The 12,941-nt window shown below is 36.9% G+C and overlaps 1 protein-coding gene across 1 annotated transcript in view; it reads right to left on the bottom strand.

Annotated features, from left to right (window-relative positions):
- The window catches only part of LOC129265182 (uncharacterized), a 71,276-nt gene extending 62,130 nt beyond the window's left edge, over positions 1–9,146 (bottom strand). The window contains exon 1 of the mRNA XM_064104068.1: positions 8,738–9,146. Within this exon, the coding sequence (XP_063960138.1) occupies positions 8,738–9,146 (409 nt within the window). The remainder of the gene's footprint in view (positions 1–8,737) is intronic.
- Positions 9,147–12,941: the final 3,795 nt, after the last annotated feature.

Genomic DNA, 12,941 nt, shown 5'->3' with positions numbered 1-12,941 from the left:
CATCAATGCGTTTTTATTCAATATCATATTGGATGCAGTGGTAAAGGTCCGGGGCCTTCTTTTATACAAAGAATCTGAACCAGACCCTCGATCGACCCCAAATTGGTTTACCATGCAAAACAAGAATATTATTGATTTTCATGAATTCTAAATTCAGTGCCAAACCTGGGAGTGCATGTTTATTGTTATTCAAATATTTAAAAAGAAAAGTACAGCCTAGTACAGACTACATACAAATAAGGACAAAATATTTGACCGCAATCGTTCGTTAACATTTTAAGCTAATTCCCCCTCTTTTCCCCGCCCCAGAATCCATTCTGTCTTTCCACCTCTCTCATGTCTCTCCTTTTTTATCGGTAAACCTGGAAAAGCTTTAGATCAAAAGAACCAGCCAGACGAAAAGGAATGTTATAACCGGATGGACTATGCAGTTTCATTTTGCTTATGATAAATTGAATGAAAAAAATATTTCCTTTCATTTCTTTTTTAAAAGCCCTAGACCGCAGAGCCATGACTATTATTATAATTATTATTATTATTATCTTTATAATTATTGTGATATATATGTATATATATATATATATATATATATATATATATATATATATATAAATGTGTAAAGTTATACATGTACAACAGCTTTGGCAACTCTTTTATTTAAATATTGTAAAGAAATGGATGAAGAGAACAATGGTAGGCGTAGCTTAAATCAAGGTTCCCCAGAGCTATCTACCCTTTGGAAAAATTGGTAATGCCGAAAAAATGTCCCTGCCGGGAATCGAACCCGGGCCCCCAGCTTTGAACGCCGGTGCCTTAACCACTAGACCACAGAGACGGGTTAGTGGCTAGGGCGACCCCGATCCGATTGACCGTCAGATAGACAGATTTTCGACACTATACCAATTATAATTTCCCCTGTCGGGTGAAGGTGGGTTTCGAACAATGACAAGCCGCCATGCTTCAGCTGGATCAAAGCTATTGCTTTGATACAGTACACGTATGGGAGAAAGTATACAAATGTGTAAAGTTATACATGTATATATATATATATATATATATATATATATATATATATATATATATATATATATATATATACATATATATATATATAGGACAGTCACTTCTTAGCTTTATTCTTATAAAAGAATATAAATATTAAATAGTGGGAGCTAAAAAAAATGAGATTTTATGTATTTTGTCATGAAAATTTAACATTTTGAGCAATATGTTTGTGATCCTAAAGAGAATGCGAATGTAAAAATAATTAATGCGAGCGTGATCAACGCGAGCAGATATTTTTAATATACATTCTAGCCTGATCGAAAAGGGACGACTCTTTGCAGTTACCCATGTAATGAAGACGATTCATATTTCAACAATCAATTAATGCAAGCGCGAGCTGAAAACTTTGAAATTCCGATATAAAAATTTGACATTCTAAGCATTTTTTGTAATCATGAACAGGATAGGTATATAACTATGCAATGGATGCGAGCGCGAAGCGCGAGCGGAAGCAAAATTGAGATCTCAGATCTAAAAACGGGATATTCTAAGCACTTTTCTAATCATGAACAGGATAGATATATAACTACACGATTGATGCGAGCGCGAAGCGCGGAAACAAAATTGAGGCTTCAAGGGGATGTTCACCTTGAAGAAAAGTTGGTTGTAAAAATATCAGAAAAAATCATGAAAATATTGGTAAAGGTTTGAGTAAAATCCGTTAAAGATTAAGAAAGTTATTAGAATTTTAAGTTTTGGATTTGTGACGTCATAAACTAGCAGTTGCCCCATATGTTAGGTAATATACAATGCATCAATTCCATTTTTAATAGTTCGTGATGACTTATTTTTTCTTTTCTATTCATGATCGGATGATCTTGATATCAAAGCCATTTAAACCTCGCAGATTGCCGCTATTTCAATCAAATCGCGGGCTTATACAGAATATAGCTTTTACACAACACATTTATTCAACCCAGTTGCGCAATGAACCAAATATTTTGAGGGGGAAAAACATAGCAATGTGGGAAAAAAAATAAAAAGTCGCCAGCGTGCAAAGCGAGCTGGAAAAAGTCTATTGAAATTAAATTCTAATTATGTGATAGATTTGTCCATTATATACAGCAAATAACACATTTCATTGTTTCCATTCATTTCATTTTACGTTGTCTCCTATAATTTCTTTTATTTCCTCTTGGGTGTGGAACCAAGATCCCCCCCCCCCCCCCCTCCGCGCATGTATGCCAGTGATTTAACGTGATTTAACGGGGGGCGTTATAGAGCCATTTGAAGGTTATAAATGAAGAGCCCCTACTGCGTGGGGTCTGGGGCAAAGCCCCGGTAGCTTATTTGCATAACTATTTAATTTTCTGAGAAAATGACATTTCATTAATTTTTACCATTCGCTATGTAGGAATGCTGCATGCGTATGACGTCACAAATCAAATAATAAAATTATGATAACTTTATAATTCTTTGATCAATTTTTCTAAAACCTTCGGAAATATTTTTTTATTTTCCTGCAATTTTTACGGTGAATTTTTTTGTCAGGGTAAACTTTTCCTTTAGGACCTACTCATTCATGTTTTGTAATTCAGGAAAAGGGTGGGTAATGCGTATCTTCTTACATTAATAATGTGAGCGCGAAGTGCAAGCACATTTTTTTTCATATTTTGATCTGAAAATTTAATTTAAGGTTTTAAATTAAAAAAACAAAAACAAACTGCGTATCTGAATAAACATGCGTGCGTGTGTTTAGATTTAGATCTAGAATAGGGCATTCTAAATACATATTTTATTATGAAAACCAATATTTTATATTTCGATCTGAAAAGGGTGAATTGAAGCACTATTTCAAGCACTGTGTAGGAAAATTCTTAAGGGGGGGGGGTCCTCTAGAACATCTTTCATTTTCATTACACTTCTGTCATTCATCATATACCTACCAGATTTCCAGGGGGTGCTGCCTATGGAAAATAATACAAGCAGCACCCCAAGGAAAATTTCCAGGGCCATGTTAGACCGATGAGGACTTAAAATGATGAAATGCCAAACTGTGACATGCACCTCTTATTTAATCTTTGTACATGCGGGGGCTTTTATTATTGTATGGGGGTTTAAGAATGGCCATACATACCACTGTCATTTTTACTTCTGCCATTTTTACCTCTCCCATTATAACCCCTTCCCATTTTTACCTCTCCCATTATAATCCCTTCCCTTTTTCACCTCTCCCATTAGTACCTCTGCTATCATGGCTATATTTACCTCTGCCATTTTCACCTCCGCCGTTATTACCTCTGCCATTTTTTCCTCTGCCATTATCACCCCTGCCATATTTACCTCTGCCATTATTACCTCTGCCCTGTTTACCTCTGCCATTATTACCTCTGCCATTTTTTATACCGAACCATGCCCCCCCGTAAAAAAGATGAAACACACAATACAGAATGAACAACTCTTATTTAGACACATGCAAATATCGATTTTATTAACCTGATTTTGGTATCCGTGCTCCAATTTATTATCCTCATGAATATAAAATAAGTAATATGTAAGTAATGTGAAACCAATCCCCATGCTTTTGCGAATTTGACACTTAAGTAAGTCGTATCTGCTTACCCAAGGCTTAACTCTGGTAATTTTTAAGAACAATAACAAAACAAAATCCATGTATATCTTTGCTTTCCCATCCTTTTACGTTTTATTTTTATTTTTTTTAGATTTATCCAATGAATGTAATCAAATATTGGATATTCCATATTTCTTTTGTCCTGATTTGATTTATTTCATTAGGAATGTATTTGAAGACTCTGATATTTGAATAAAAGCCAAGTAATTTTCATTTAATAATTAATTGTTTTGTGGAGCTGTAGTTTTTGGTCTCGTTTGTTTTGAATATTGCAGGGTTATTATTATCTGTATATTCTTCTCTCCCCTTCTCTTCCTCTCCCTCATGCGCAAGGTGTCAGTTAATTTGGACATGGAAATAAATTGAATTTTCAATTTTAGGATCTGAAAATAAAATAAATGTACATTGTATATCTGACATTGGGAAAGTCAATAGTTTTCACAAAGAGAGTGAATGTGTGCGTATGTGTGTGTGTGTGGGGGGGGGGGGCAAGAGCCGGGGGCGTTCACACCTATGAATACCACGCGATTGCGTAGACTTTTACACCTTAGACCACTGCGCTGGCGGATCGGGGGGGGGGGGGGAGGGGGAGCGGCAAAGCCGGTCCGTGCCCCACCCCCATCTTGAGAGAAACAATTGAAATTTATAATGTAAAAATGCCGTAAAAACAGCAGTGTGTGCCCCCCCCCTCCCTTTGAAAGTGAAGACTTTTTTGTTTTGCTTGTCAAATTTTTCCTCGGGGGAAAAAAAATGTGCCTTCCCCCGTTGGAAAATCCTGGATGCGCCCCTGCCTTAGACCAAGTGGGCATGGGACCAAATTGGTATTGGACCAACTGTCAGTAAGACCAAGTAGGTGTTGGACCGAATTGGATCAAATGTCATTAAACCAAAATGGCTATTGGACAAAGTGACTTTTGGCCCAACTGGCTATTGGATGAAATGGCATTTGGAAAAAAAATTGTTTATTGAACGAAGTGGCATTTACATGAAGTCGCTCTTAGACGAAGTGGCTTTGGACGAAATGGCTCTTACACGAAGTGGTTCTTAGACTAAATGTCTATTGGACGAATGGCTATTGAACAAAATGATATTGGACTAAACAGCATTATACGATATGGACATTGGACGAAATGGAATTGGACAGAGGTTGGGTATTAGACCATGTAGGTCTTAGACCAACTCGAGATGAGACAAAATTAATGGTAAACTAAATGTGTTTAGCCGATGTGGTTTTATAACTGAAATGACCTCCATGTGCAGTTACATGGTATCTTTGTTAATAGTTTAATACAATGAATGAGAACAGACAACTTAGAGAATAATCCCAGAAGTTACCAAAATGTGCAGTCAATGTCCTGCACATATTGGTAAATTTACCAAAATGTGTATTAACATTTATAGTTACGGCACATTTTGCTAACTGTTCATTTTGGTAAGTTACCAAAATGTGCCATAACATGGCATCCACTCGGCAATGGAAGTGCCCCCACTCCCCGGTTAAGGAATAAAGTAAAGTTGTACGTGTCAATCGTGCCAATAACTAAATAAGTTGAACTTGATGAAGATGAAATACCAGGATGCTGATGAGAAATAAAGTGATATTGATTCCGTTAAGGGCAAATCCATTTCCCATATTTCCTTTAACATGATATACATGATGTCTAACTCATTTAGAAGGGGTTAAGGTATTGAAATGTTTATACAATCTAATACGTATAATCTCCAACATTGAGAAGGATTTAAAAGGCAATCATCCTAGAATTATCGCATGATGATGTTAGTCCGAATTCAGAAGGGATGCTTTGAAAAAAAATTGACTTGACTGTCGATGGTAATAATGGGAGAGGTAAAAATGGCAGAGGTAAAAATCGCAAAGGTAAAATGGCAGATGTAAAAATGGCAGAGGTAAAAATGGCAAAGCCAAAATGGCAAAGGTAAAAATGGCATAAGTAAAAATAAGAGAAGAGAGGTATAATAGCAGAGGTAATAATGGCAAAGGTAAAAATGGCAGAGGTGAAATGGCAGAGGTAAAAATGGCAGAGGTATAAATGGCAGAGGTATAAATGGCAAAGATAAAATGGCAAAGGTATAAGTGGCAGAAGTAAAAATGGCAGAGGTAATATTGACAAAGGTAATAATGACATAGGTACAAAAAAAAGACATGCCGCAGGAGTTTTGGGGATATTTTTAAGTAGAAATTTTCTAACAGTATAATAATGGCGGAGTTAAAAATAAAATGGCAAATGTAAAGATGGCAGAGGCAAAAAATAAAAGAGATATGGGATGCTAATTTGTTAAAAAGCGGCAAAAAAGTTTCACTCCAATAATGAAAGGGAATTTTGTTCATGAGGTAGAAAAGGACTAAAAATGATTTATTCCAACTAAATGAAATTCATTTAGGTCAGAAAAAAGTTACAACAAAAAGTTGTGTCAAATCTCTAGCACATCAACCTCATTCTCAGGAGGTGCTGCTTATTTTTTTTATCTTTGCAGTTTTTATTCGTCACAAAAACAATCAAAGTATACAAAACATATGGTTGCACTTCAAACAGAACATTGATACAAACTGTGTATAAGTACATACAACATATCCTTTAAAAAAATTGTGAACTCAGAATAATTTACAAGTAACTTGTACCCTAGTCCTGCCGACAAGACGATCCATTAAAACCGAAAAAGAAAAAGGGGTACGGTAATACCCGGCGGTTCACTGTCGTCCTGGCGGCATCGCCGGGGTATAGCGCAACCCAAAAAATATGACATTTTAATGTATTAACATGACCGAAAGTATGACATAAAAAACACCACTACAACATGAACAGAAGATAAAACAAACTCACAAAGACGATTAACACAAAATACTAATCTACAGTGGTTACAATTTATGCAATGGAAAAAAAATTGTTTATGTTTTGCCATTTTACATTGTGTTTATTGAGTTTGTTTTTCTTTTTTGCAATAATTTCCTCAGTAACTTTATAAGATAAAAGATAATAATTAAATTGTTTCAAACTAGGGAGAGTCTCTTGGTATTTACATCGCAAAATGAATTGTTTACCAAGTAAAATTAGAAAATTAAATGCTAAGGTGGATTGACTCAATGGTTCTAGTAATCCAAATAAAATAGTATTTCGTGAAAGGAAATAATTAGGATTAAAATCAGTCACTCTCAAACGCAACGCATTCCAAAAGGATGCTATTTTAGGGCATGCAAAAAACAAATGATCCAAAGTCTCGGGTGTCGCATTGCAAAAAGAGCATAATGCATTGGTTTTCTTTCCTATTTTTGTGAGCCATTCATTTGTAGGTATTGTTGTTTAAAATTTTATAGTGTGTGATTCGAAGTCTGGTGTCAATAGTGATTCGTAATGGAAGAGTGAACAATTTGGAAGTCTGTTGCCTATCGATGTTGTAAAGTTGATTTAAAAAAACGAGTAAACACCTTGGAGGTTTCGGAGTTATTAATATTTAAAAAAGTGCGATAAAATTGCTTAGTCGATATATTCTGAATTTGTCTAAATGCATTGTATATCTGACATTGGGAAAGTCAATAGTTTTCACAAAGAGAGTGAATGTGTGCGTATGTGTGTGTGTGTGGGGGGGGGGCAAGAGCTGGGGGCGTTCACACCTATGAATACCACGCGATTGCGTAGACTTTTACACCTTAGACCACTGCGCTGGCGGATCGGGGGGGGGGGGAGCGGCAAAGCCGGTCCGTGCCCCACCCCCATCTTGAGAGGCACAATTGAAATTTATAATGTAAAAATGCCGTAAAAACAGCAGTGTGTGCCCCCCTCCCTTTGAAAGTGAAAACTTTTTTTTTTTGCTTGTCAAATTTTTCCTCGGGGAAAAAAAATGTGCCTTCCCCCGTTGGAAAATCCTGGATGCGCCCCTGCCTTAGACCAAGTGGGCATGGGACCAAATTGGTATTGGACCAGCTGTCACTAAGACCAAGTAGGTGTTGGACCGAATTGGATCAAATGTCATTAAACCAAAATGGCTATTGGACAAAGTGGCTTTTGGCCCAACTGGCTATTGGATGAAATGGCAATTGGAAAAAAAATTGTTTATTGAACGAAGTGGCATTTACATGAAGTCGCTCTTAGACGAAGTGGCTTTGGACGAAATGGCTCTTACACGAAGTGGCTCTTAGAGTAAATGTCTATTGCACGAATGGCTATTGAACAAAATGATATTGGACTAAACAGCATTATACGATATGGACATTGGACGAAATGGAATTGGACAGAGGTTGGGTATTAGACCATGTAGGTCTTAGACCAACTCGAGATGAGACAAAATTAATGGTAAAATAAATGTGTTTAGCTGATGTGGTTTTATAACTGTTATGCCCTCCATGTGCAGTTACATGGTATCTTTGTTAATATTTTAATACAATGAATGAGAACAGACAACTTAGAGAATAATCCCAGAAGTTACCAAAATGTGCAGTCAATGTCCTGCACATATTGGTAAATTTACCAAAATGTGCTGTTACCAAAATGTGTCTTAACATGGTATCCACTCGTCAATGTAAGTGCCCCCACTCCCCGGTTAAGGAATAAAGTAAAGTTGTACGTGTCAATCGTGCCAATAACTAAATAAGTTGAACTTGATGAAGATGAAATACCAGGATGCTGAAAGAGTAATTTGAGGAGAAATAAAGTGATATTGATTCCGATAAGGGCAAATCCATTTCCCATATTTCCTTTAACAGGATATACATGATGTCTAACTCATTTAGAAGGGGTTAAGGTATTGAAATGTTTATACAATCTAATACTCATAATCCCCAACATTGAGAAGGATTTAAAATGCAATCATCCTAGAATAATGGAGTTTATCGCATGATGATGTTAGTCCGAATTCAGAAGGGATGCTTTGAAAAAAAAATTGACTTGAGACAGGGAGGCGGAAACGAGATGGGGCGGGACAGTAGCCCTATGAATGTTTATTTGGTGAAAGAAAAAAAGGAGAGAGAACGGGGGGGGGGGGGTAAATTAGCCCTACAATTCAACTGAGAAAGAAGTATGTTGCCTCCTCCTCCCTTTCTCCCTCGTGGCGCCTCCCCTGCCTTTAGACTCTGTTCGTACGACTTACCACCGGATCCCGTAGAGGTCCCTTGACCTGGTCCAGATCCTGGCCCGAAGCCTTGACCGTTGGCTGATATATGTCCACTGTTACGTACGGTCAGCTCATCGACAAAAATCTGGGCATTGGAATGGACGATGAGTACGCCATCGACAGTCAAAGCCGATGTGTGCAGATCCGTGGACAGTTCACAGTTTTGACCGGAAGGAATGAGAACGTCGTCGAGACCGAGGTCGGGGCAATCGCAACGAACCTTTCCGATGAAGGCGATAAAGACTATCAGAATCACCATATTAAGACGAGATACCCTTGCTCCGTGGTCATCTTTTCCAATCAGCTTACGATATGGACGACGACGGCCGGGGTAATTTTCCCCGTCTGAGGGCATCATTATATCGTCGGAATAACCGTCACTCATTCTTGTAACATTTTTATATTGTCTTCACCACGTTATTTATTTCTTCTCGGTAGTTGTGAAAATGTCCAATTTTATCAGAATGAAGGTTTGTCAATAAATTCTTACAGCTGGCAAGCACATTCGAACACAAAAATGTACCTCTATATGCACAGGAAAGAGGAAGAAGTACGATATTTATCTCTTTTCTGAAGGGAATGAAATTGTTCCGTTTTGTCTGACGAGCTCGAAATTTGATCCCGGATTCTGATTGGCGGAAAATGGTTCAGCTCAGTAGACTTTGAGACTGAGTGACAATGAAAAGCTTTAAGGCCGCACACCTTACGACTGTTGTTCGCGATCCGATTTTGTAACAAATCGCATTTTGCTCATTTTCTAAAAATGTGAATGGAACATTTCATTTTATTTGAGGTTAAAATTAATTGAAAGAATACTAATATAACAATTTTGAAAGGTTGCAAGCCTTCATTTTGGAGTAAAGGCCAAATCAGTTTCAAATCGTAGCCAATCGTACGACTGCTATGACGTCATTACGACTAGATATTAAATTTGCTTTTATTCTACGAAGGATGATAGCATAGTCACAGATTTGAACATAGGTATTCGTACGATGATTTCGAACATTACACAGTAAGATTTTCCAAGTCTCAATATAAGGTGTGCGGTCGCCTTTAGATTTGCAATTAATGTTATTGTTAATGTATAATGTTATTAATGTACTTCAAAGACCTATCATGTTCGATGCACATATATCGATGATGCGTAGGCCTACTGTCCCGAGGATAATAAGAAGTTTTTGCCCTTGACGTATGGAAGATTCGAGAATGCAATTAATGTATTCAAAATGCCCGTCAAATGACAAAGAATAGATGGGAGGCCTTTGTCGAAAATTGATGGGAAGCCTGTCTCTAAAGATAATTAGGGAGTTTTCGCACAACGACGTATAGGGAAAATATGTTGTCAATGGCCGTCTTGACAAAAAACAACCAAAAAGTCTGTCGAAAATTCGTTAATCAAACCAAAAATTCCGTCCTAAATTTCGGAGCTGACGAAAAATTGCAAAATGATAGTAATAATAATGATAATAATAATAATAATGATAATAATAATAATAATGATAAAAATGATAATGATAATAATAATAGCAATTATTATAATAATAATTATAATAATAAATACATCGTGTCACCGTGTCCAGAGTCAAGGACGATACTGCTGTTCTGCTTTGCGAAAACTCCCTATTAATAATAATAATAATAATAATAGCCAATTTTTATAAAGCGCTTTTCCCTGAATGGCTCAAAGCGCGTTACAGCATATTATTACCCCGGTCATTGGATTCATTTCAATCCCGCACGAAAAGTGCACAATTTCCACTCCCTGGGGAGCATTCCTTGCATTCATCGCAGCCTCATTATGGCGCTGGCAAAATCAAACATACAATATCTTTCGCATCCTACCGGGTACCCATTTATCACCTAGGTCGAGAGTGGCAAAGTGTGGATTAACGCCTTGCCAAAGGACGCTAGACCGCGGTGGGATTCGAACACACGACCCTCTGTTTACAAGGCGAGAGTCAGAACCACTACACCACGGCTCTTCCACGGCTCTATTAGAAGGGATTCCACAGAAGCCATGCGAGTTGTTGTACAGGGTAAGTTCACATTGGCGTGAATTTTATTTCAGTTAGAAATTATTATTATTATTTTTTTTTTTGGGGGGGCGGGGTTGGCGTCACACACAATAGCATTTCCCCATTGGCTGTGTGATGTACATTCCTTAAAATACAATTTTCTCAGATAATTGAGAATGATTTTATTCGTGCATTCATCGCATCATCAGAAACATAATTTCATATCCGCTTCCATAATAAATATTTTCAGTAATTATAAACAATATCTAAAAATTGTAATTTATGAAATTAATATGATGTGGGGCGGCTGCTCGGAAATGACGTCACAAATTCATTTCTTTAATGAATAACTCTCTTATACTGTCGTCAAACCTTCACCGATATTTTTACTACCCCCCCCCCTCTGCCTTTACCTGAACACCTTTATCGTCAGGGTGAAATTTCCTTTACATGGTCGTTTAACCGTTGCTCGTTGTTGATAAGGGAAATTGTGGAGGGACTCTGCATGTAATAAATGAACGGAAATTAAAACAGGGAAAAGAAAGGGAAACAAGTTGACCGGAACAGATTAATTTAACATGAAGTTCCTCATCTATCTCTTTAAAGTTTGGTGACCCGACATGTTTCGGTAGGAAAGTAATAATGTTATTTAAACACGAGACCCCTTTCAATCCGATTTTTTTTGGTTGGTGAAGAAAAATATCTTATCTCATTATCTCAAGACAATATTTAACGATTTGAATGGCAAATGTGATGATATATTGTTAATCTTTAAAAAGTAATTAATGTTCCTTTTGGTTACCCATAGTAAAATCAAATACCGAGACCAGGCGGAGTTCCAAGGGGAGCTTTCAAGACTGAAGCCCACCCCCCCCCCAAAATGGGGGGAAAATCGCTGAACCCCCCAAAAAAAAATCGATCACAACGAAAAAAAAGATATATAAGTAGGCCCTATATTTGCGTAATATATGTATTGAATAATGCGGTATTCTATTTATGTCGTCAAGTGCTCGAATATTTAAGCTTTTACTATTCAAAATGAATCTCTTCAAGTGCAAGTATAGCAAGTCAATGATGCCATGTAATACAACACAATGCCCAGCAACTATTAAAAAAAAATTGACCTGATTTGTTTATATTTTGTTTGAGAAAATGGCTCGGTCGTCATATTCTTCATGACCAAGGCTATTTAAAACATACATTAGAGTTAGGGATGTCGATCCATGTTTTAATGGGAGAGCGGGGGTGAGAATGTTAAAAAAAATTGCGCGCCAAATTTTAACACAACATTTTGAACATGAAGAGCACCGAAAACTTGGACAATTTTCTATGTTTTTTAATAATATTTTAATATCAAGTAGAATAGTTTTATAGTGCTTTCTGATGTTTTTTCAAACATAATTTTGCATTGAATACTATAAATTTTTAAAGTTGTCAAAATTATTTGGGAGCAAATCGATGTTTGTCCACCAATATTTTCATAGACGCGATCGCTCCCGCCCCCAGGATTGATGCCTCTCTTTAGAGTAGAGTGATTTTACTCTGTACTCTACAATATGAGCGATCCCCGATCGTGTTCTTTTGCAGCATGTGTGTATGTCCAGTATTCTACTCAGGAATTTAAAGATATTGTAGATTTACAATTATTTGGAAGTACATATATTGCTCCAAATGCTAAGCCTCACTTCGAAAATCTTTCCCGTTCATATTCTAATATTCCTTATAAAGTTTTAAGGTCTCAAAAGAAAATTTCTTTGCCATTTTCAAATTTAATAAATTTGAAAACATTGCTCTCGAAAGAAGAAATTATCACTCGTAAAAGTATATGAAGCGCCTGCAAAGAGTAACAACGCAAGCCCCCTTCTTAATTATTGCCCCCCTTTAATATCTTTAAGTGAAATCAGATGCCCTCATCTACGTGTGTAACACCAATCAGGGCATGGTGGGTGTTACACGTGTAGATGAAATGGTTATGAAATGCATTCTCAAGCATTTTGAATTTTTTTTTGCTCAGTCACAACGCTCTCTTGCATAACAGTAGAAAACATTTTGGGAGCCAGGAGCGGGGACTAGCTGCTTGCATGGTCAGATCAGTATAGCTCACTTACACATAATGCTGCCCACGATTACAATGCAATGAATAAACAACGTAGAAAAAGTCGAAC

Source organism: Lytechinus pictus, chromosome 1 (assembly GCF_037042905.1).
Source record: "Lytechinus pictus isolate F3 Inbred chromosome 1, Lp3.0, whole genome shotgun sequence".
Classification (NCBI taxonomy): Eukaryota; Metazoa; Echinodermata; class Echinoidea; order Temnopleuroida; family Toxopneustidae; genus Lytechinus; species Lytechinus pictus.
This window is presented reverse-complemented; position numbering and strand designations above follow the sequence as displayed.